This window comes from Choloepus didactylus, chromosome 1 (genome assembly GCF_015220235.1).
Source record: "Choloepus didactylus isolate mChoDid1 chromosome 1, mChoDid1.pri, whole genome shotgun sequence".
Taxonomy (NCBI): Eukaryota; Metazoa; Chordata; class Mammalia; order Pilosa; family Megalonychidae; genus Choloepus; species Choloepus didactylus.
In genome coordinates this window covers 204,246,686-204,271,145 of record NC_051307.1, presented here as the reverse complement: position 1 = coordinate 204,271,145, position 24,460 = coordinate 204,246,686, and the positions used below count along the sequence as shown (strand labels likewise).

The 24,460-nt window shown below is 39.0% G+C and overlaps 1 protein-coding gene across 7 annotated transcripts in view; it reads left to right on the top strand.

Moving 5' to 3' along the window:
- Positions 1 to 24,460, top strand: part of DCAF1 (DDB1 and CUL4 associated factor 1) — a 94,187-nt gene that overhangs the window by 24,308 nt on the left and 45,419 nt on the right. For 5 of the 7 annotated variants that reach the window (XR_005210631.1, XM_037797298.1, XM_037797280.1 and 2 more), the window contains exons 3-5: positions 19,559 to 19,635; positions 22,183 to 22,256; positions 24,346 to 24,459. Coding sequence is in view for 5 of the 7 variants with exons in the window: in XM_037797298.1 (XP_037653226.1) it covers positions 19,559 to 19,635; positions 22,183 to 22,256; positions 24,346 to 24,459 (265 nt within the window). In the remaining 2 variants the exon portion in view is untranslated. Of the gene's footprint in view, positions 1 to 19,558; positions 19,636 to 22,182; positions 22,257 to 24,345; position 24,460 lie in introns of those variants that run through there. The other 2 variants (XM_037797273.1, XM_037797288.1) reach the window with 2 other exon arrangements.

The window sequence follows — 24,460 nt, the reverse complement described above, 5'->3', positions numbered from 1 at the left end:
GATGTGCTGAGCCCTGGATCATGGGACATGCCCTTATGAAGCTCGTTACTGCAAAGGAGAGGCTAAACTTGCATATAATTGTGCCTAAGAGTCTCGCCCTGAGTACCTCTTAGTTGCTCAGATGTGGCCCTCTTTCTCTCTCTAATTGAGCCACCTTGACAGGTGAACTCGGTGCCCTCCCCCTACGTGGGCCCCTACTCCCAGGGTTGTAAATCTCCCCGGCAATGCAGAATATGACTCCCGGGGATGAATGTGGACCCGGCATCGTGGGACTGAGAATATCTTCTTGACCAAAAGTGGATGCAAAATGAGACAAAATAGTTTCAGTGGCTGAGAGATTTCAACTGGAGTCGACAGGTCACTCTGGTAGACATTCTTATGCATTATATATCATCCAATTTTAAACACCTTGCAATGTTGACATTCGTTTGTTCTCCGTCATTTAAAAACATTCTGATGTTTGTACATTTAATCACCATCATTGACTACTCTAGGTTTTGCTAAGTTATACATTCCCAGTCTTTATCTTTTGTCTTCTGGTGTTATACATGCCCCTAGCCGCCTTCTTTCAACCATACTCACGCTCATCTTTGTTCAGAGTACTTATAGTATTGTGCTACCATCACACACTATTATGCCATCTGTTCTAGTTTGCTAATGCTGCCAGAATGCAAAACACCAGAGGTGGATTGGCTTTTATAAAAGGGGGTTTATTTGGTTACACAGTTACACTCTTAAGGCCACAGAGTGTCCAAGGTAACACATCAGCAATTAGGTACCTTCACTGAAAGATGGTCAGTGGCGTCCAGAAAACCTCTGTTAGCTGGGAAGGCATGTGGCTGGCATCTGCTCCTAAGTTCTGGTTTCAGAATGGCTTTCCCCCAGGACGTTCCTCTCTAGGCAGCAGTTCCTCAAAAATGTCACTCTTACTTGCACTTGGGATATTTGTCCTCTCTTAGCTTCTCTGGAGCAACAGTCTGCTTTCAACAGCCATCTTCAAACTGTCTCTCATCTGCAGCTCATGTGCTTTCTTCAAAGTGTCCCTCTTGGCTGTAGCTCCTCTGCAAAAATTTCACTCACAGCTGCGCCGAGTTCTTCTGTTTGTCAGCTCATTTATATGGCTCCATTGATCAAGGCTCACCCTGAATGTGTGGGGACACGCCTCCATGGAAATATCTCATCACAGTTATCACCTACAGTTGGGTGTGGCACATTTCCATGCAAACAACCTAATGCAAATGTTCCAGCTTAATCCCCACTAATATGTCTGCCCCACAAGATTGCATCAAAGAATATGACTTTTTCTGAGGGGCATAATACATTCAAACCAGCACACCATCCATTCCGTTATTGGATCTATACAATCCTGTTGAACCTTCTGTACTCCCTCATCATTAAATGCCCAATCTCTGACCTCTTTCTGTCTCCTGATAATCTGTGTTCTCAACTCTCAAATTTCACTCATCAATGTTAGTTCATATTAGTGAGACCATACACTATCTGCCCTTTTGTTTCTGGCTAATTTCATTCGACATAATGTCAATCCATTTTGTCGTTTGGATTTTCTGTGTCATTTTATTTTATTTTTATTTTGTTTTCCTCTATCTTTCTTTTTATATTTTCTGATAGTCTTCATTTCTAAACTCTTCTCCAAACCTCTTTCTCCTGTCTTTTCCTATCTGCCTGTAGTGTTCCCTTTAGAATTTCTTGCAGAGCAGGTATCTTGTTCACACACTCTCAGTGTATTTTTGTCTGAAAATATTTTAAATTCTCCCTCATTTTTGAAGGACAGTTTTGCCAGATATAGAATTGTTGGTTGGCAGTTTTTTTCTTTGAGTATCTTAAATATGTCACTGCCTTTTCGCCTCCATGGTTTCTGCTGAGAAATCCACACACTATTATTGAGCTTCGTTTGTATGTAATGGATTGCTTTTTTCTTGCTGCTTTCAGAATTCTGTCTTTGATATTTGATAATCTGATTATTAAGAGTCTTGGAGTTGATCTGGTTGGATATAAGATTATATCTTCTGCAAATAATGACAGTTTTACTTCTTCCTTTCCAATTTGGATGCCTTTTATTTCTTTGTCTTGCCAGATTGCCCTGGCTAGTACTTCTAGCACAGTGTTGAATAACAGTGGTGACAGTGGGCATCCTTATCTTGTTCCTGATCTTAGAGGGAAGGCTTTCAGTCTCTCTCCATTGAGTACTATGCTGGCTGTGGGTTTTTCATATATGCCCTTTATCATATTGAGGAAGTTTCCTTCAATTCCTACCTTTTGAAGTGTTTTTATCAAGAAGGTATGTTGGATTTTATCAAATGCTTTTTCAGCGTCTATTGAGATGATCATTTGATTTTTCTCTTTTGATTTGTTAATGTGTTGTAATACATTGATTGATTTTCTTATGTTGAACCATCCTTTCATGTCTGGAATGAACGCCACTTGGTCATGGTGGGGTGGTGTCATTGGATTTGATTTGCAAGTATTTTGTTGAGAATTTTTGCATGTGTATTCATTAGGGAGATTGGCCTGTAGTTTTCCTTTTTTTTGTAGCATCTTTGCCTCGTTTTGGTATTAGATTGATGTTAGCTTCATAAAATGTGTTAGGTGATATTCCATTTTCTTCAATGTTTTGAAAGAGTTTAAATAAGATTGGTGTCAGTTCTTTTTGGAAAGTTTGGTAGAACTCCCGTGTGAAACCATCTGGCCCTGGGCATTTATTTGTGGGAAGTTTTTTGATGACTGATTGGATCTCTTTGCTTGTGATTGGTTGGTTGAGGTCTTCTATTTCTTCTCTGGTCAGTCTAGGTTGTTGATATGTTTCCAAGAAATTGTCCATTTCCTCTACATTATCCAGTTTGTTGGCATACAGTTGTTCATAGTATCCTATTATAATTTTTAATTTTCTTAGGGATCCGCAGTAATGTCTACTTTCTCATTCATAATTTTGTTTATTTGGGTCTTCTCTCTTTTTGAATTTATCAGTCTAGCTAGGGGGTTGTCAAATTGTTGATCTTCTCAAAGAGCCAACTTTTGGTGTTATTTTTTCTTTCTCTTTTTTTTTTGTTCTGTGTGTCGTGTGTTTCTGCTTTTATCTTTGTTATTTCTTTTCTTCTGCTTGATTTAGGATTAGTTTGCAGTTCATTTTCTAGCTTCTTTAGTTGCTCTATTAGTTCTTTGATTTTAGCTCTTTCTTCCTTTTCGACGTATACATTTAGTGCTATAAATTTCCGTTTCAGTATCACTTTTGCTGCATCCCATAGGTTTTGATATGTTGTATTCTCGTTTTCATTCCTTTCTATATATTTAGCAATTTCCTTTGTTACTTCTTCTTTAACCCACTGATTGTTTAGGAGTGTGTTGTTTAACCTTCAGGTATTTGTGAATTTTCTAAGTCTCAGATGGTTATTGACTTCTATTTGTATTCTGTTGTGGTCAGAGAATGTGCTTTGAATATATTCAATTTTTTTTTTTTTTTTAATTCATTGAGGTTTGTTTTATGTCCCAGCATATGGTCTATTCTGGAGAAAGATCTGTGATCACTAGAGAAGAATGTATGTCCTGGTGATTTGGGATGTAATGTTCTATGTATGTCTGTTAAATTTCTCTCTCTCTCTCCTTTCTTTGTTTCTCTGTTGGTAGGGCTCCCTTTAGTATCTGAAGTAGGGCAGGTCTTTTATTAGCAAAATCTCTCAGCATTTGTTTGTCTGTGAAAAATTTATGCTCTCCCTCAAATTTGAAGAAGAGTTTTGCTGGGTAAAGTATTCTTGGTTGGAAATTTTTCTTCTGAGAATTTTAAATATGTCATGCCATTGCCTTCTCGCCTCCATGGTGGCCGCTGAGTAGTCACTACTTAGTCTTATGTTGTTTCCTTTGAATGTGGTGAATTGCTTTCAGAACTTGCTCCTCCTTCTCTTCAGTATTTGACAGTCTGAACAGAAAATGTCTCAGAGTGGGTTTATTTGGATGTATTCTATTTGGAGTTTGCTGGGCATTTATGCTTTGTGTATTTATATTGTGTAGAAGGTTTGGGAAGTTTTCCCCAAGAATTTCTTTGAATACTCTTTCTAGACATTTACCCTTCTCTTCCCCTTCTGGGACACCCGTGAGTCTTAAATTTGGACGTTTTATTTTATCTATCATCCCTGAGATCCATTTAGATTTTTTTGACTTTTTTCCTCATTCTTTCTTTTATTCTTTCATTTTCTGTTCTGTGGTCCTCGAGGACGCTGAGTTGTTGTTCAGCTTCCTCTAGTCTTGTGCTATGAGTATCCAGAATCTTTTTAATTTGGTTGACAGTTTCTTTTATTTCCAGAAGAGCATCTGTTTTTTTCTTTACTCTTGCAAGTTGTTCTTTATGCTCTTCTAGGGTCTTCTTCATGTTCTTTGTATCCTGTGCCATGCTCTGTTTGTCTTTAGTTCTTTGATTAATTACTCCAAATACTGTGTCTCCTCTGATGTTTTGATTTGGGTGTTTGGGTTTGGGTTCTCCATATCGTCTGGTTTTATCATATGCTTTTAAAATTTTCTGTTGTTTTTGGCCTCTTGTCATTTGCTTTACTTGATAGGCTTCTTTTAGGATATGTAGACTTATTCAAACACTTATCTCTAATTTGTCAGATCTATAGCTTGGTGGCGTACACTTTCTCTAACTAACCAGCATGTGGCATCCGCCGGCCACCTGTTCCCCTGAAGCCATTTCTCCCCAACTTTGTCTTTTTGGAGAGTGGGGTTCTGAATCTTGTGGGGGTCAGTTGGTGCACTAAGTTTGTGTGTGTAGTTGGTGCTGTCCTCCCTGAATGTGGGGCATGTGTCTGAGTGGTTAGGGAGGGAGGGCAGCTTTAATAATCAAATCTCCCAGGTGTTCCTGGAGATTTAAAGCTGTTGCAAGAGTCTAAACTTTCAGTTCAGTCTCACCACAGTTTGTCTCTGCCACTGACCCACAAGTCCTTGGTATTGGTTTATGGTCCCTGGGATTTCCAATTGGTTTCCTCTTCTAAGCCCTCCTAGGGCCTCTGCTGAGGGAAGACTCCCAGTGTCTTCTTTAAATCCTTCATCTCTTTTGATTATCTTCCCTCAGTTCGTTGGTTTGATTTTTGAATGATTTAGCATATTTGAAGATATTTAATTAGTTGTTTCAACTCCTGTATCTCATTTGAAGTGTAAGTTTGTTCCTTTGTGCCCTATCTTTGTTTTTCTTAATGTGATTCATAGTTTTTTGTTGTCTAGGCATCTGGTTTCCTTGATATGCCAGTCAGATTTTCCCAGACCAGACGAACCAGGTCTCAGGAGGAGGTTATAATCAGTATCGGGTTTCCCTGACAGTGAGATGCAGCAGATTGTCAGACTTTCCTGTGAGGCCTCTAGACTCTGTTTTTCTTATCCTGCCCAGCAGGTGGTGCTTGTCAGCATGCAGCTCCCTACTGGCTGAAAGAGGTGCAGTGCCTTTAATTCTCGGTGGACCCTGTTCCGCCCAGGAGCTGATGGTGCCAGAAGCTAAGCTTAAGCTGTTTCTGTTTTTTTTTTTTTTTTTCCCCCTAGGCTCTGGAGTCTGAGTTCTCTGAGGGAGGGCAGCCACTTGAGTTGTCTCCCTGCTTCCCCCCTTTTTTTAGGGAAGATAAGCCCTTTAGGGAATTATATCCTACACTTGAGTTTTCTAGCTAATCATTTGTCAAATCTTGTTGATGTTCTCAAAGAACCAATTTTTGGTCTTATTTATTCTGTCACTTTTTTTTGTTCTCCATATCATTTATTTCTACTTTAATCCTTGTTATTTCTTTTGTTCTACTTGCTTTAGGGTTATTTTGCTGATCATTTTCTATCTTCTTCAGTTGTTCAGTTAGGTCTTTAGCTTTACCTGTTTCTTCCTTTTTAATATATGCATTTAGAGCTATAAATTTCCCCTACAACACTGCGTTTGCAGCATCCCATAGGTTTTGATTTGTTCCTGGAGATTTTCATTCTCGTTTTCATTCTTCTCTAGATATTTACCGATTTCTCTTGCAATTTCTTCTTTGATCCATTGATTGTTTAGGAGTGTGTTGTTTTGCCTCCACATATTTGTGAATATTCTGGTTCTTTGGTGTTTATTGATATCCAGTAGCATTCCATTATGGTCAGAGAATGTGATTTGAATAATTTCAATCTTTTTAAATTTATTGAGACTTGTTTTATGCCCCAGCATTTGGTCTATCCTGGAGAATGTTCCATGAGTGCTAGAGAAGAATGTATATCCTGGTAATTTGAAATGTAATGCTCTATAAATGTCTGTTAAGGCTAATCCATTTACCACATTGTTTTTGTCCTCTGTCTGGTGGTTGTATCTATTGAAGAGAGTGGTGTAAAGAAGTCCCTCACTATTATTGCAAAAATGTCTATTGCTCCCTTCAGTTTTGCCACTGTTTGTCTCATGTACTTTAGAGCACTGTGATTGGATGCATAAACATTTCTGATTGTTATTTCTTCTTGGTGAATTGTCCCTTTTATTAATATGTTTTGTCTTCCTTTGTCTCTTATGACATCTTTGCATTTAAAGTCTATTTTGTCTGATATCAGTATTGCTACCCCTGCCTTCTTTTGGCTGCAGCTTGTTTGGAATATTTTTTTCCATCCTTTCCCTTTCAATCTCTCTTTTGTTGCTGGGTGTGACTGTTCTGTAAACAGCATATTGATGGATCTTACTTTTTAATCCGTTCTGCCAATCTGTATCTTTTAATTGGTGAGTTTAATCCATTCACATTCAAAGTTATTACCGTGAAAGGCAGTTGTTGAACCAACTTTTTTATCCTTTTGTTTTATTTGTCAGATCCCCCCCCCCTTTTTTTCCTTTAAGTTATTCTTGCTAATCCTCTTCAGTTCTGTACCCTTCTCCAGAACTTTCTTTCCTTTCTTTTTTTCTCAACTGGTAGAACTCCCTTTGGTATTTCTTGCAGGACAGGTCTCCTGTTAACAAATTCAACATTTGTTGCCTGTGAAAATTTTAAACTCTCCCTCAATTTTGAAGGTGAGCTTTGCTTGATAAAGAATTCTTGGCTAGTAGTTTTTTCTTTCAGAGTCTTAAATACATTATTCCACTGCTTTCTTGCTTCCATGGTACCTGCCGAGTAGTCAGAACTTCTTATGTGGTTTACCTTGTATGTGGTGAATTGCTTCTTTCTTGCTGCTTTCAGGACTTTCTCGTCTAGCATTTGACAATCTGATTAGTATATGTCTCAGAGTGGGTCTGTTTGGACTTATTCTATTCCGAGTTCGTTGGTCTTCTTTGATTTGAATATTTATTTAGTTTAAGAGGGTTAAGAAGTTTCCCCAACTATGTCTTGAAATACACTTCCTAGCCCTTTTCTCCTGGGACACCAGTGATTCTTGTATTTGTGCGCTTCATGTTGTACATTATTTCCCTGAGATCCATGTCAAATTTTTCGACTTTATTTTTTTCACCATTTGTTCTTTTGTGTGTTTGCATCTGATTTTCCTTTCCTGTATTGCACTTCTTCTTTCTTCTGCCTCTTCAAATCGCTTGTTGTGTCTAGTATTTGATCAATGTTATCCTTTATTTTCATAAGAGCTGCTATATTTTTATTTACTCTTTCAAATTCTTCTTTATGCTCTTTTAGAGTCTTCTTGATGTCCTTTATGTGTTTAGCCAATCCACTGAAGTTGTTTTGGTGATTTTTGTGTGCTGCTTCTGTTAATTGCGCCATGTTCTGTTTCTCCTTGGCTTTTTAATTTGTTCGTTTGGCTTGTCCATATCTTCTTGGGTCTTCATGTGCTTTGTGATTTAATTTTGATTTTGGGGCATTTTCGTATCTTGATAAGGTCATTTTGGGAAATGCAGGTTTATTTGAACACATGTATATATTTTGGCAGATCTACAGCTTGATAGCGCCCTTTCCCTGTCTTCCCAGCAGATTGTGCTCTTGAGCCACCTCTCTCCTTCAAGCCAGCTTCCCTCCAAGTTCACCTGTGCCCTTGGTGGGGTCCAAACCAGGTGGAAATCCAATCAGCACCCCAGATCTTGTGTAGTGGTGTTCTAGTTTGCTAATGCTGCAGAATGCAAAACACAAGAGATGGATAGGCTTTTATAAAACGGGGGTTTATTTCGCTACACAGTTACAGTCTTAAGGCCACAAAGCTTCCAAGGTAACACATCAGCAATCGGGTACCTTCACCGGAGGAAGGCCAATGGCGTCCGGAAAACCTCTGCTAGCTAGGAAGGCAGCTGGCGTCCGCTCCAAAGCTCTGGCCTCAAAATGGCTTTCTCCCAGGACGTTCTTCTCCAGCAAGCTTGCGCCTCCTCAAAACATCACTCACAGCTGCACTGCACTGAGTTCCCTCTCTCTGAGTCAGCTCATTTATATGGCTCCACTGATCAAGGCCCACCCTGAATGGGTGGGGCCACGCCTCCATGGGAACATCTTATCAGAATCATTACCCACTGCTGGGTGGGGCACATTCCAAGCAAATCTAACCAGTACCAAAACGTCTGCCCCACACAAGACCACAAAGATAATGGCATTTGGGGGACACAATACATTCAAACCGGCACAAGTGGGGACTGTCAGCCTTGGAATTGCAGTGTGGTCCCTGTGTACTTTGTGATTTAATTTTGAGTCTTCTTAAGGGCTCCTTGGGTCTGGTGAATACCGAGCCTCTGAGTGGATCACTCTTGGGGTGTGGGGCTGCACATCTCACCTTCCAGCTCAAATGTGTTCGTCTCCCTGCCCGCTGTGCACCTGTGAGCTTCTTGGGTGTGGGAGGGGCTCCTAGTGTTTCTGTGTGATGTCTTCGCCTATCCCCACCTCTTGCCTGTGCAAACCATGGGCTTCCCTTGAGGTAGAGTAAAGGTAGTTGATACAAGTCCACTGTTTCCCAGTTTCACTCATGGGAGCTCCCCTCTGCGGGGCTGAGAAGGATTGTCTCCCCAGCTAATTCCTGAAATGGGTGCGCAGGGGTGGAGAGCTGTCCCTCCCCTGCTTGGCAGGTGTCTTGTTGCTGCCAGACCCTGGTGGTGGACCTGGCTGAATAAACTCACCCTATTCTTTGCAATGCAAGTTTTTTCATCCAGGTCCCTACGACGTATTGTAGAAGTCCCTTTCTGGCTGTTCGTACCCTGAAACCGCTCTTAAGGGTTTTTCTAGTTTCTTTCATGGAGGAGAATTTTGCTGTGCCTCACTTATTCTGCCATCTTCCTGGAAGTCTATGTTTCTTTTTGAACTTCTAATTCTTGTTGCTCACACATTGTTTTCTTGATATTCTTAATATCCTCATTCTTAAGCTGCAGGGGCTTGGCTTGAGTTGGGGTTGAGGACAGATTCTGATTATCAGTCAATATCATAGATCTGTTACCTTTTTTGGTGGTTTTTTCTTTTTTTTCTTTGATTCACTGTAGAGTCCTTCTCCAGTCTGAAATGTCCTCCAAAATTCCAAGCAAGTTGGATCTGTCCTTTTATTAGTTGTTTTTGAGGCGAGCTTTTCCAGTGGATGTCTTAGGTTGCTGTGTTGATGATGTCACCTGTAATTACGTTTTAGTTTAGGGTTTGAGTTAGATTGTTTTTAGGATTAGTTTTAGGTTTAGGTATAGGGTTAGGGTGGTTGTTAGAGTTGTCTGTAGGGATGTGCTTAGGGTTAGGCTTATTTTTTGTTTTTGTATTAGGGTTAAGGTCAGAGTTAGGGATAGGATTAGGTGTAAAATTAGATTGTTTTTATGGTTAAGGTAAGGGTTATTTTTAGGGAGTTTTTAAGGTTAGATTTAATTATAGGGTGATATTTACATCTGTCTTTTTGATTATAGCCAACCTATTTCACATGAAATGGTATCTTATTGTGGTTTTTATATACTTTACTATAATGATTAATGATGTTGAACATCATTTCATGTGTTTATTGGCCATTTGTGTATCTTCTTTGGAGAAATAGCTTTCTTGTCCATCACCCATTTTTTAATTTGATTATTTGTCCTTTTGTTTTATATATTCTTTACAGTAGTCTTTTATCAGGTATATGATCTACAAGTATTTTCTCTCATTCTGTGGGTCATCTTTTCAGTTTCTTATTAGTGTCCTTTGAAGCATAGAAGTTTTTTTTATTTTAAATAAATCTAATTTATTTATTTTTTGCTATGCTTTTGGTGTTGTACTAAGAAACCATTGCCAAATCTGATATCATAAAGATTTTTTTCTTCTAAGAATTTTATCGTTTTAGGTTTTTGATCCATTTTGAGTTAATTTTTGTATATGGTGTTAAACGGGTCCACCTTCCTTCTTCTGCATGGAATATCCAGTTGTCTTGGAACCATTTGTTGAAGGGACTATTCTATCCCCATTGAATGGTTTTGGCACCATTTTTGAAAATCACCTGGGCACTCAATTCTGTTCCTTATGCCAATAAACTATCTTAAAATCTTTTTAGCTGTTCTTTTGTTTATTGCTTTATTTCTAAATAATATGCTTTATTGCTTTTTCTTACTAATTTTAGAAATTATTATTTGGTGTACTACTATAGGAGATCTTCATGTACCCCTTCATTCCCCTAGTGTAGTTTATCACAAATTTTGGTTCAAGTCAATGTTCAATATTTATTATGGCTCTAAATTATTTACTTTCAAGTCAGGTAGATTCCTTTTTTGTTCACTGTGCCAGTTTGTATGTATTATATCCCCCAGAAAAAGCCATATTCTTTGATGCAGTCTTGTGGGGGCAGGTGTATTAGTGTTGATTAGATTAGAATCCTTTGATTGAGTGTTTCCTTGGAGATGTGACTCGATCAACTGTGAGTGAAACATTTGATTGGATAATTTACATGGAGATGTTACCCTGCTCATTCAGGGTAGGTGTTAATTGGATCATTGGAGTCATATAAAGGAGTTCACAGACAGAGGACCTCAGGGCAGCTGTGAGTGACATTTTGGAGAGCCAACTGAGAGTGATATTTTGAAGAAGAGCTGCAGCTAAGAGAGGACAAAACACCCCAAGAGCAACATTTTGGAGAATGCCATTTTGAAACGCAACCTGGGAGCAAGCGGACGCCAGCCACATGCCTTCCGAGCTAACAGAAGTTTTCCGGACACTAATGGCCATCCTTAGGTGAAGGTACCCTGTTGTTGAGGCCTTACTTTGGACACTTTATGGCCTTAAGACTGTAACTTTGTAACCAAATAACCCCTCTTTATAAAAGACAATCCATTTCTGGTATTTTGCAAAACGGCAGCATTAGCAAACTGGGACATATAACCTTTCTTTTTTTAGGATTTAAATTATGTTTTTTACTTGTTTGCATATTTTTCCAGGTCTTTATCACTAACTTTTTTCACATTCTCTAATAGCATTGTAAAATACTTTGGAATGTTCTTTTTCTCATTGGCAAACATCGGGTATTTATCTGTGCCATTTTTCCTGGAGTTATCCCTTCTGGAGCCCTCTATCCTGCTCCAGTCTGTTCTAGTTGCTCTCCAGGATTGTTTTACAGCTGCATCCTGTGACTTCCCTTCACCTCTCTGCCCTGTTGAAACTCTTATTTCTTGGATCCCATACTGTCTTGTTTCTTAGCTTATACTCAACTTTTGTTGGAACACATCTGTAGTAATTTTCAGAGAAGGAGTAGATGGGAGTTAATTTTTTTGAGACTTTACATGGTTGAAAATAACTTCAATTTATTCTTATTCTTAATTGGTATTTGCCTCGGTATAAAATTCTAAGTTGAAATAATTTTCCTTCAGGAATTTGAAGCTAGGTTGCCTTTGAGAAGTCTGATGGTGTATTAATTCTCTAAGCTTTGTTGGTAAGCTGTTGTTTTCTCTGAAAACTTTTGAGATCTTCCTTTTAGCCTTTGTATTATGAAATTTCATGGTGTTCTCTAGTATGGGTCTTTGTTATTCACTTGACTGCATATTGGTGATCCTTTCAATATGGAACCTCGTTGTGCTGGTTTGAATGTATTATGTCCCCCAGAAAAAGCCATATTCTTTGATGTAGTCTTGTGGGGCAGACGTTTTGGTGCTGATTAGATTTGCTTGGAATGTGCCCCACCCAGCTGTGGGTGATGACTCTGATGAGATATTCCCATGGAGGCATGGCCCCACCCATTCAGGGTGGGCCTTGATCAGTGGAGCCATATAAATGAGCTGACTCAAAGAGAAGAAACTCAGTGCAGTGCAGCTGTGAGTGACGTTTTGAAGAGGAGCAAGCTTGCTAGAGAGGAACGTCCTGGGAGAAAGCCATTTTGAAACCAGAACTTTGGAGCAGACGCCAGCCACATGCCTTCCCAGCTAACAGAGGTTTTCTGGATGCCATTGGCCATCCTCCAGTGAAGGTACCTGATTACTGATGTGTTACCTTGGACACTTTATGGCATTAAGACTGTAACTGTGTAGCCAAATAAACCCCTTTTTATAAAAGCCACTCCATCTCTTGTGTTTTGCATTCTGCAGCATTAGCAAACTAGAACACTCGTCTTTTATAGTTTTGAGAAATATTCTTGAATTATTTATATCCTCTGACCTGATTTCTTTGTTTTCTCTTTCCGAACTCCTGTTAGGTAGATATTGGGCCCTCTGGATTTAGCATGTAATTTTCTTACTTTTTCCTCTCATTTTCTACCTCTTTGTTTTGCTTGCTTTGTTTTCTGAGAAATTGTCTTAACAGTTTCTTCCACTTTTTTTGATTGAATTTATTTTTTAGAGCAGTTGTAGGTTTATAGAAAAGTTACACAGAAAGTACATAGTTCCCGTATCTGCCCCCCTCCCCCATTTTGCATTAGTGTGGTACATTTGTTAAAATTGCTGTATCAATATTATTATAATTATATTAACTATTCCAGTTTGCTAATGCTGCTGTTATGCAAAATAGCAGAAATGGATTGGCTTTTATAAGCAGAAATGGATTGGCTTTTATAAAGGGGGTTTATTTGGTTACGAATTTAGAGTTCTAAGGCCATAAAAGTGTCCAAACTAAGGCATCAACAACAGGATACCTTTATTGAAGAATGGCCAGTGGTGTCCAGAACACCTGTGTCAGCTGGGAAGACATGTGGCTGTCATCTGCTATTCCTTTGCTTCCAGGTTGTGTTTCAAAATGGCATTCCCCAAAATGTCTCTGGGTCTCTCTTAGCTTCTCTGGGGCAAACTCAGGTCTTCATCTCTTAGCTTAGCATCTCCACATCTCCAAGCATCTCTGAGTGTTAGCAAACATCTGGTCTGTATCAGCTCTTAGCTTCTCTCTTAATAGTCCAGTGAACTAATCAAGACCCACCCTGAAGGGGCAGGGCCACACCTCCATGGAAATGATCTAATCAAAAGTATCACCCACAGTTGGGTGAGTCATATCTCCATGGAAACAATCAAAAGTTTCCATCCTAATCCAAAGACTAATAAATCGGCCCCCACAAGATTGCATTAAAGAACATGGCTTTTTGGGAGACATAATATATCCAAACTGGCACATTAAGTAAAATGCATAGTTTACATTAGGGTTCACTTTTTGACATTGTCTTCTGATCACTCTTTTGAACTTTTATTTGTTACGTGAGTTATAATTTCTAAGTCTTCTTCTTACGTTTATGTTTGTGTCTTTTTTTTTAATTTTAATTTTTATTGGGATTGTTCGGATACCATACAATTATCCAAAGATCCAAAGTGTACAATCAGTTGCCCCTGGTACCCTCATACAGCTGTACATCCATCACTGCACTTAGTTTTTATTAAATTTTTAGGACCTTTTCATTACTCCAGACAAGAAATAAAGTGAAAGATGAAAAAAGAAAAAGAAAAAAAAAGAAAAGGAAACTTGAATCCTCTCATATCCCTAACCAACCCCCCTCAATTGTTGACTTGTAGTGTTGGTATAGTATATTTGTTACTGTTTACGAAAGAATGTTGAAATACTACTAACTGTAGTATATAGTTTGCAATAGGTATATATTTCTTCCCTATATGCCCCTCTATTATTAACTTCTAGTTGTATTATCATACATTTGTTCTGGTTCATGGAAGAGTTTTCTAATATTTGTACAGTTAATCATGGACATTGCCTACCATAGGATTCAGTTTTATACATTCCCATCTTTTGATCTCCAACTTTCCTTCTGGTGACATATATGACTCTGAGCTTCCCCTTTCCACCTCATTCACGCGCCATTTGGCACTGTTAGTTATTCTCACATCTTGCTACTGACACCTCTGTTCATTTCCAAACATTTAAGTTCATCCTAGTTGAACATTCTCCTCATGCTAAGCAACCACTCCCCATTCTTAAGCCTCGTCCTATATCTTGGTACCTCATATTTCATGTCTGTGAGTTTACATATTATAATTAGTTCTTATCAGTGAGACCCTGCAATATTTGTCCTTATGTGTCTGGCTTATTTCACTAGTATATTGCCTTTGAGGTTTTGTCATCAACCAATTTTTTTTTTTTTTTTTTTTTTTTTAAGATGGTTTTGTTCACACACCACACATTCCATCCTAAGTAAACAATCGATGGTTCTCTGTATGGTCACATATTTATGTGTTTACCACCTTCACCACTATCCATATAAGGGCATCTACATTTCTTCCACAAGGCAGGAGGGAGAGTCAAAGAAGGTAGAGAGGCAAAAGAAAGAGGAAAAAAATGACAGCTAGGAAGTAGCAAAAGGAAAAGTAACCTTAAATCAAAGTAAAGAGTCAAACACCACCACCAATGTCAAGTATCTCCCTATCCCCCCTCTTATCTGCATTTACCTTGGTATATCGCCTTTGTTACATGAAAGGAAGCATAATACGATGATTCTGTTAGTTACAGTCTCTAGTTTATGTTGATTGCATCCCTCCCCCAATGCGTCCCCATTTTTAACACCTTGCAAGGTTGACATTTGCTTGTTCTCCCTTGTAAAACGACATAATTGTTGAACACTCTAGATTTCACCAAGTTACACAGTTCCATTCTTTATCTTTCCTCCTTTCTTCTGGTGCCTCACATGCTTCCAACCTTCCTCTCTCAACCGTATTCATAGTTACCTTTGTTCAGTGTATTTACATTGCTGTGCTACCATCTCCCAAAATTGTGTTCCAAACCATGCACTCCTGTCTTCTCCTATCACTCTGTGGTGCTCCCTTTAGTACTTCCTGTAGGGTGGGTATCTTGTGTACAAAGTCTCTCATTGTCTGTCTGTCGGAAAATATTTTGAGCTCTCCCTCGTATTTGAAGGGCAGCTTTGCTGGAAATAGGATTCTTGGTTGGCGGTTTTTCTCTTTCAGTATCTTAAATATATCACACCACTTCCTTCGTGCCTCCATGGTTTCTGCCGAGAGATCTGCACATAGTCTTATTAAGCTTCCTTTGTATGTAATGGATTGCTTTTCTCTTTCTGCTTTCAGGATTCTCTCTTTGTCTTTGATACTTGATAATCTGATTATTAAGTGTTTTGGCGTAGGCCTATTCATATCTCTTCTGTTTGGAGTACGCTGCGCTGCTTGGATCTGTAATTTTATGTCTTTCATAAGAGATGGGAAATTTTCATTGATTATTTCCTCTGTTATTGCCTTTGCCCCCTTTCCCTTCTCTTCTCCTTCTGGGACACCAGTGATACGTACATTCTTTTACTTTGTTTCATCTTTAAGTTCCCGGAGATGTTGCTCATATTTTTTCATTCTTTTCTCCATCTGCTCCTTTGCGTGTAGGCTTTCAGGTGTTTTGTTCTCCAGTTCTTGAGTGTTTTCTTCTGCCTCTTGAGATCTGCTGTTGTATGTTTCCATTGTGTCTTTCATCTCTTGTGTTGTGCCTTTCATTTCCATAGATTCTACTAGTTGTTTTTTTGAACTTTCAATTTCTGCCTTATGTATGCCCAGTGTTTTCTTTACAGCCTCTATCTCTTTTGCGAAATCGTGTCTAAACTTTTTGAATTGATTTAGCATTAGTTGTTTAAATTCCTGTATCTCAGTTGAAGTGTACGTTTGTTCCTTTGACTGGGCCATAGCTTCGTTTTTCTTAGTGTAGGTTGTAGTTTTCTGTTTTCTAGGCATCTGACCTCCTAGGCCACCCCAATCAGGTTTTCCCAGACGAGAACAGGCTCAGGTCACAGAAGGAGGAAGTATTCAGTATCTGGTTTCCCTGATGGTTTTTCTTAGAGGTTGATACACCTGTGCTTTTCTGCCCAGCAGGTGCACCTGTCAGCCTGTCACTGCCTGTGTAAGAGGGTGTGGCCTGTGGCTCTCCTCCCCCAGGCTTTGGGGTCTGGTTCCCGAAAGGCAAAGGTGGGCAGTAGAGCTGTGCCCCTCCCTTTCCTCTTGGGAAGCTGTGCCCCCTCCAGATAGGTCATCTGCATATCAATAAGGTCTTTGTTTCTCTGATTCTGCTGATCAAAGTGTTTTGATTCTAAAATGTCTGAGGCTGTCTTTACTGCAAAACAGTACAGGCTGAAAATGGCTGAGGTTTTCTCCACAGAGAGAGAAAGGGACAGAAAATCTCCCAGGTTCACCCATCAGCCAGAGATAGCACCCTCTCCTTTGGGCTTCCCGTCCTGAGACAGATATGTCCCCCACTCTCCCAAGGTCAGTTGTCACCAAAAGCCTTTGTCTGCTTCTTGAAGATTCACTGTCTCTATTGAGAAGTTAACATTAGAACCCCAGATGGAGCTGGGCTGAGAGAGTGCGGCTTTCTAGTACCACGAGGCTTCTGTGAGTGAGGGGCTCTCGGCTCTCAGCGTGGGTCCACAATTTTACTTACAGATTTTATGCTGTGATCTCGGGCATTCCTCCCAATTCAGGTTGGTGGATCATGAGTGGACAGTACGTTTGTCTCCCCACAGTTATTCCAGGTTATTTACTAGTTTCTTGGTCATTTATGAATTGTTCCGGGGGAGACTAACAGTCTTCCACTCCTCTCTATGCCTCCATCTTAGCTTCTCGTCTATGTCTGTTTTAATGTCACCCTGTTCTTGTTGGATGCATTATTTCTTTTAGGAAATTATAGATTTTTTTGTTCATTTGTTATTGTCTGCATTTTTTTCTGAGTTTTTTTCCCCTAAATTTTTGGTCCCTGTTTTCCATAATGGTGGTTTTCCTTAAATGTCTTCTTGTATTTCCATGAAGAAGAAAGTCAGTGCATGTGGTAGAGCTTTGCAACTGGTGGCTTTAGTGGAAGAATCCTCCAACTCTCCTTGAGGGCATATATCTGGCATTTTTGGAAGCTACCTATACAGTAGGGCTAGAGAGTCTGCTAGTTCAATATGTATTCTTTCATTTAATTTTCTATGGTTTAGTAAGGGCCCTTTCTTCCATTGTGCCTGGCATCCCTGAGTCTGGAGTCGTCCTTGTTTGTTTTCTTTCTGGAGTGAACTTCCATTTTCTTGTTGGGGTATGGGAGGGTGGTCACATTTGTGTGGGATCAGGGAAGGGATCTGGAAGCCCATATTCTTCTTATAGACTTGCCTCCTTACAGACTTGCACGCATCCCTCTTTTTCAGCCCTTACTTCTTTCCCTCCTGTTGCAGTTATGAACCTAAGCAGTTTAGGGCCATTGAGGCCTGAATTGGCTTGATTCTTGTTAGTACCATCTTTGCAAATATTTGGTGTACAGCTTTCTCACCTTGGTTGGTTGACTCCTCCATCCCTGTTGGACCTTCAAAACTTTGGTGTCTTCTCTTTTATCTTTATATCTCTTCTTCATTTCTCTTTGTAATTTACCTTTTCAACTTTTTCCATTTTAGTGGGATTTTGTAAAGCCTAATGTTCACTTTGCCATGTTGAACCAGAGGTCCTTTTAAATAACTCCTTCACCTTTGATCTTTTGCCACTTGGAACCCTTTGGTTTGTTTGGTATACATACCTGTTGTCATTCTATGATGAAGGGTGTATTGAGAAGCATTTCTCTTCCTTTTTTCTCTTCTTAGCAAAAACCCTACATTTTTAAAGTTTTGAGGCTGGAGGCTTATTTTAGAGGAGGTTGCAGGAGAGAAACCAGTTGTGCTGAAATGTGCCTTCGTGAAGTCAGAGCATTGAGATTCTTACGCTAAGCATAGGTGAATGTAATAAATTTTGGTGTCAGATGCTACTTGATGAGCCTTGTTATTACCATTGTTCTTGGCAAAGTGAGTGTATTTTATAGTTTCTTGTGTTTGCTTATGGTCTGAAATGAAGAAAAAACTTGTAGATTACTTTCTTCTTGATGTTAAAATATAAAGTGCGTGCTAATATATGGTACATTCTACACCTGGAAAAATGTTACTGTTCCTTAATTTGTTAATTAAGAATTAAATACTTTGTTTTTAAATACAGTTATTTCTAACTTCTATCAGGATGCTTTGTCTAGCAGAGGATTCCTTATGAGGGTCGGGACAGACTTCTTCATACGTCACATAGGTTGTTGCTTTCATTGTACTTGGGACACTATTTCTGACATAAAAGGTTTTTTGTTTGGTTTGGTGGTTTTCTCCTTTCCTCTCTCTCCCTGCTAGGGTTGCTTTCTGCCTTTTTTGCTTTATTTCTACTTTGACCCTTCATAATTAAATGCTCTGTGTGGGTGTGTTTTTTGTATTTATTGCTTCAGTATTTCTGTATTTAGGTGGAAGTGTCAAGGATACCAGTTCAGCATTGTGAACCTGTGCTTTTATTCATTCAACAAAATCTTCTATGTGCTAGACCCTTTACCAGGTTCTGGGGATGCATTGATGAACGAGACAGACAGGGTCCTTGCTCTCATGGGGCTTATTTTCCAGTGGGGCTTGGGGTAGGTAGGATATGGTGAATAGGCAAGCAAATTAATACAGTAATTTCAGGTATTGATGATAGGAGCTCTGAAGACAGTAAACCAGGATAATAAGCAAGAGAGTGACTTGGGAGGAGAAAGATGTGGAGAAGAATGTTAAAGGCTCAGGTGGCAGCACACCAGAAAGGCCCTGAAGCAGGAGTGAACTTGGACTCTGAAGAACTGAGAATGCCATGTGACTGAAACTTAATGAAGGGGAGATGGAGGGCTAGAAGTAGTCAGAGAAACAAGTAGAAGCCAGGTTATTAGGGCCACGAAGGCATGGTAATAACTTTGATTTAATTCAGGTTATTGTGATGAGTCATTGGAAATTGGAGAATGGATTGTTTCAGGTCAAGTGTGGAAACAAGAAACAAGGAGACTAGTGAAAAGGCAAGTAGCCCAAGCATTTGAAAATGGTAAGTGGACAGAGGTAGGGAGTGGTCAGGATTTAGATAGGAGTTAGAGAAGTGATTGGAATCAGGAGTTATTTTGTTGGTAGAGCTAACAGGAATTATGGGGAATGAGCAAAGGGAAGTTTTAAGGAAGACTCTTGGGTTTTTGCCTGAGCTTCTGATGGAATGGTAGTGTTGTTTGTTTGTTTGTTTGTTTGTTTGTTTTTTTTTGTGTGTGTGTGTGTGTGTGCATGTGTGTGTGGCAGAGAAAATGCAGAGAAGAATGAGTTTGGGAGTAGAAATTGTTTAGATCTCTTGCCTTCTTCAGAAAATAATCTTTTTCTAACTTTTTTGCTTTTATTTTACACTTGTGAATTGACTGTTGTCAGTGGTGACGCGTTTTTTGTATGCTTCTCCAGAGCTGACGCTTTTTTCCCTTTTTGCTAGGATGTCTGAATTGATTGAAAAAGAGACGGAAGAATATCGTAAGGGAGATCCAGACCCATTTGATGATCGACATCCTGGTAAGACCCGTGTTCTCTTAAGTCTGTGTCTGTCTTTTCCTTACAAAAACAAAGCTGTTAGTAGAAATATTTTTCAATTGAAATAGCATTTTTTCACAGTCAGTCTTAGGATCTTTTATTTGTTAAAATATTGACTGAGGTGGTGGCATTGAGGAAAAATAGGTTCCTAGAAAAATTGAAATATTTGTAATATTTACAGATTAAATAGAATATACCTAACTTAAAGGAACTAAAATAATTAGATATACCTTCACTTACACAGTTGTTGTGATTAAAAATACAGACTTAGAGAGAAAAATGTTTTCCCTTTCCAAAAGATGTTTTCCTTTATGCCTTCAACTTTGCAGCGATGATAATTATACTTATTTTCCTGATGGGGAAATTTAGTTGAGAAAGCATTAAGTGCCTTGTTTTTAGTCTTGAAGTTCGTACTTGTAACCTAGAATAATAAAAGGCTTCTTGGTGTGTGCTTTAGTGTCTTGACAGCTTAAGTATAATGTCTGATGTTAATTTGGTTTTAATTTGGGCTAATTTGATTAAAGCCATGACAGTCCAGCCAGGTTTGGCATGGAATTTGGTATAATTCTGGACTATGCACAATTTGAGAGTTGGCCATTTTTAGTTCTCTCAAAGGCTCTTTACCAACGGGCAGAGCTTAAGTCATGTATAGGACCATACAGCATCATAGCATATGAACTGGATAGCCACCCAGAACTATTTTGTGGAGAGAGAAATTTGAAAATTTGTATGTGGAGAGATAGTGAGAATGAGTGGGAGTTATAAAAATAACATTAAATGCCCACTAGAATGTTCCAGTGTTTTTTTCTATTTCTTAAACTTTTGTTCTCAAGTGTAAGTAAGCTAGGCTTTTCAAGTCTAGTATCCAGTAGTTGGTGAGGTTACCTGCTGTTGTCCTAAATATTCCCTTCTGTGACTTCAGAGGAATATTTATTTATTTAACCCACGTCTTCAGTAAGGGTTGTCAGAGCATGAAGAAATACGAAAGTGAATATGAAGTAAGACATTAAGCCAATGCAGGAGATTAAGAAAGAAATTAAAAGGGAGATGTACATGTTTAGAGACTGCCTTGGAAAGGACTAAATGGTAATGAGGAAGAAGGGAGAGACAGAATGATGTGCCTTTATTTCTGCAGAAATTTAAAAATAGGTTTTTGTTCCCTACCTGTTATATTGGGCAGTATTTTCCATTGGCATAATTTCTATTAATAAAAATAAGGGTCTCTGTTTCATCATTTATAAAAAGAAAGGTAATCTAACTCCCTGGCTTGCTTTTATGATGCCATTCTCTAACTTTTCTTTTTGTGAATTACTTTCGCATGCTAATTACAGCTTGGTAAAAAGTTCATATAAGCAGCTCACATCTTTTCTTCATCCCAAATTGTATCCTTTGACTAAATTTGTCACTCTAATGCTCTGAAAGGAAATTAAATAAGACGGTGTCTTTTGAAAACAAGTAACCACCCAGAACAGCCATATGGTGGAGGGATGTTTGAGTTTTGAGTTGGGCAAAAGCCTGATGGCCATTTCCTCATCAAGTAAAACAAACAGCTTGGCATTATCCCTTTATCCCAGCCCTACAATACAAGAATTTCTCCAGTGTCATTTTTATCTGTGGAGGAAGCTGGAGGAGTCCATCCTCCCATTTCCTATTAAGCCTGCCACCCATGTCCAGGCCAGCTGCCTTCTGTTTCCTCCCCCAGCTCGCCCTCCTCTCTTGTCCACCCTGCTTTTGCCTGTTCTCCCTGATGTGAATAGATTACAACTGTGGGCTCCCTTGTTCTTCCACTTCCATTGGGCTCAGACAGTTGAGAGTCCCAGCAACAGACTTTAGGTGGAGGAGGGGGAACCCAAATAAACAATAATTCTCCAATCATTAACCAACCCTTTTACCTTTAGGCTGTCCGTTGAGTCAGTCATGGGTCCTGGGCCTCCTTTGTTTTCCCAGGAGCTAGGAAGTTAAAATGGCTGAGGTTACTGTCTCTTCCAGGTCAGTAATTGCTTAGTGGGATCCCCATCCTCCTCCCACCCCCTTTATGTCCTTTGAAGATGCATCTCTGCTGCTATTGTCATTGTATTGTTACTGTAGTTGAAGGAGAGATTGGACTTCTCTATCTTCTTTAGGCCACCCATCAAAAGAAGCAAAGTGTGTTTCCTGTTGTTGTCTGTTAGGCTGGAAAGTTGGGTTTTCTTTCTCTGAGGCTCCTTTATGATTCTCTTGTACAGTTTGGTAGATCCTTGGTGTGATGCTAATCTAGGTTCATTGCTCATAGCATTGATGTGTAGGCAGTATGCTGGGTGATGGGAAAAGAAGAGAGCAAGGTCTCAACTTTTTATATTATGATTTTTAATTTTAAAGAATGTTTCTTGTGAAATCTGATTCATCAAAACATTCATTGCTTCCTTCCTGTTTATTTTTGCTGGCATTTTAATAGTTCTTATAACCAGGGTGCTTTTCCAGAGGTCTCAGTTGTTTGACTGGGATGACTTACTCATTCCTGTGTTTGTTCCTCCCCTCTTCTTTTGTTAGGTCGAGCTGATCCAGAGTGTATGCTGGGCCACTTGCTGAGAATACTCTTCAAGAATGATGATTTCATGAATGCAGTAGGTTTGCTTCTTACTTTTCTACAGAGATTATCATTAGCAGAATATTTACATTTATTATTTTTGGTAAATAGTTTGCTTTCTGTTAAGGCCTTGGCAAAGTTGGGAGTAGAATGGATAGGTTTTTTATTTGGTGTTGGTTCAATTGAAATAAAAGTAATCATGGGTTTTTTTTCTTGATAAAGTTCTGTTTGTGGCCAAGATGTTTTAAAATCTTTGGTGTGTACTTTGTTCAGTCAAAAATTGGCAAAGGCTCCTAAGGTATCTTTGTTGATACTTGGACAATATGGCTTTGAGTTTGGGAATGTAGGAATTCTCTCAGGTTCCTGAATGGAAAAATAAGAGTGATGTTCATGGCATGATTTTGCACTGGCACTGCAGTTGTGTGCACTGGGCATGCGGAGGGATAGAAAGGTTCTTTCTCTCTAGCTAGGGTCTGATGAGGAGTAAATGAGAATATGTATCTACAAAGCACTCACAGCTCCTGAACATAGTAATTGCTTAATAAATTATGGCTGTTAGGTTTGTTTTTGGAGGTAGAATGGCATGGTAGTTGATAATATGGGCTGTTGGGGTCCATTTCTTTGGGTTTAAATCTAGCTTCACTGTTTACTTACAGTTTGATCTCTGGGCAAGTAACTTTAGCCTCTCCAAGCCTTTTTTTTCTCTAAGCCTTATTTTCCTCACCTAAAAACTGAGGATAATAGTACTTCAAAATGTTTTTGTAATTATTGAATAAAATTAAATACAAAAAGTGCTTGGCACAGAATCTGACTCATGATGAGGGCTCAGTAAAGTATTAGCTATTATTATTATCTGTGTTGTATTGACTCTCAAATTTATTTCTCTATCACAAATGTCTCTTCTCGGCTTCACATCACCTCCAGCTGCCTTCTAGGCATTCCCACTTGTATATCCCCCACAGGTACCTTGAATTCCACATGTCTAAAATGAACTCATTGTTTGCCCCAAATCTGTTTCTCTTGGTCTTCAGCTCAGTAACATATGCCCTCATGTAGCCAACTAGAAGCCATCCTTTACTACTCTTCACGGAATGAACTTAAGGGTTTTACTCCCTCCCCCTTAAACTTGACAGATCCCCTGACTTCTCCTTGTTGCTAGGCCTTAGTTTAGCTATTACCGTTTCTCACCTAGTTGCTGCAATAGCCTCCTAACTGGTTTCTTTTTGTCTCATTCTCCAATCCATTCTTTACTTTATAACCCAGAAATCTTTCTAAAATGCAAAAACTTGTCATGGCACCCTCTTGCCTAAATCTGTTATTGGGATTTCCCTTCTCATTGCTGCCAGAATAAATCTTAAATTCCTTAGTTTGGCATATAAATCCTATTTGTCTCTGACTTTTTGTTCTCTTCAGCTTCGACTCTTGCCTTTTGGCCCTTCCCTCCTCCCCACTCCTTCATGGCTACTTCTTACTTGTCTTTTTTTGATCTAGCTTGGAATCCCTTCTCTAAAGCCACTTCAGATTCCTCTGCAAGAGGTTGTGTGGCCTCCTACGGGCTTCTGTAGCACTCTGTACTCAAATTATGTTTTCCTGATTGTCCCCTCTGTTAAATTATGAGCCTTTTAATGGTGGGACTGTGCCTTATTCACTTGGTACACTCAATATAGAACACAGCACCACTTAGTAGTATTCATTAAATACTAGAAGATTGCCAAAAGGAGTTTTATTAATGCATTTTGATATACTTTTTTAATAAAAAATTAGAGTTTTTCATTAACCATTGTCAAGAATCTAGGGCTTATCTTGCCTGGTTATTCTTTTTGAAAAAGTGTATGAGGGTAGGCGTGGTTTCTTTGTAATACCCTTAGTTTGAGTTTTAATTTCTATGTAATTGGAAATTCATTTGTTTTGGGGGGATTTAGCTTTAAGACTACAGAAGAAATTATGTATGATATCATCATGGCTCAACAGAATCATAAATATTTATAATAATTAAAGGTTTAACTAGTAATTGTCAGTAACTGGTCTTCTCTCATACCTTTAAGAGAGTGATTGGAATACATTGTTAGATTTCACTAAGTTGAGTGGGTTGAATTTCAGACTGAAAGTATTCTTTTTCTCTGTAGCTGGTGAATGCATATGTGATGACAAGCCGAGAGCCCCCTTTGAACACTGCGGCTTGCAGACTCCTACTGGACATCATGCCAGGGCTGGAAACAGCTGTTGTCTTTCAAGAAAAGG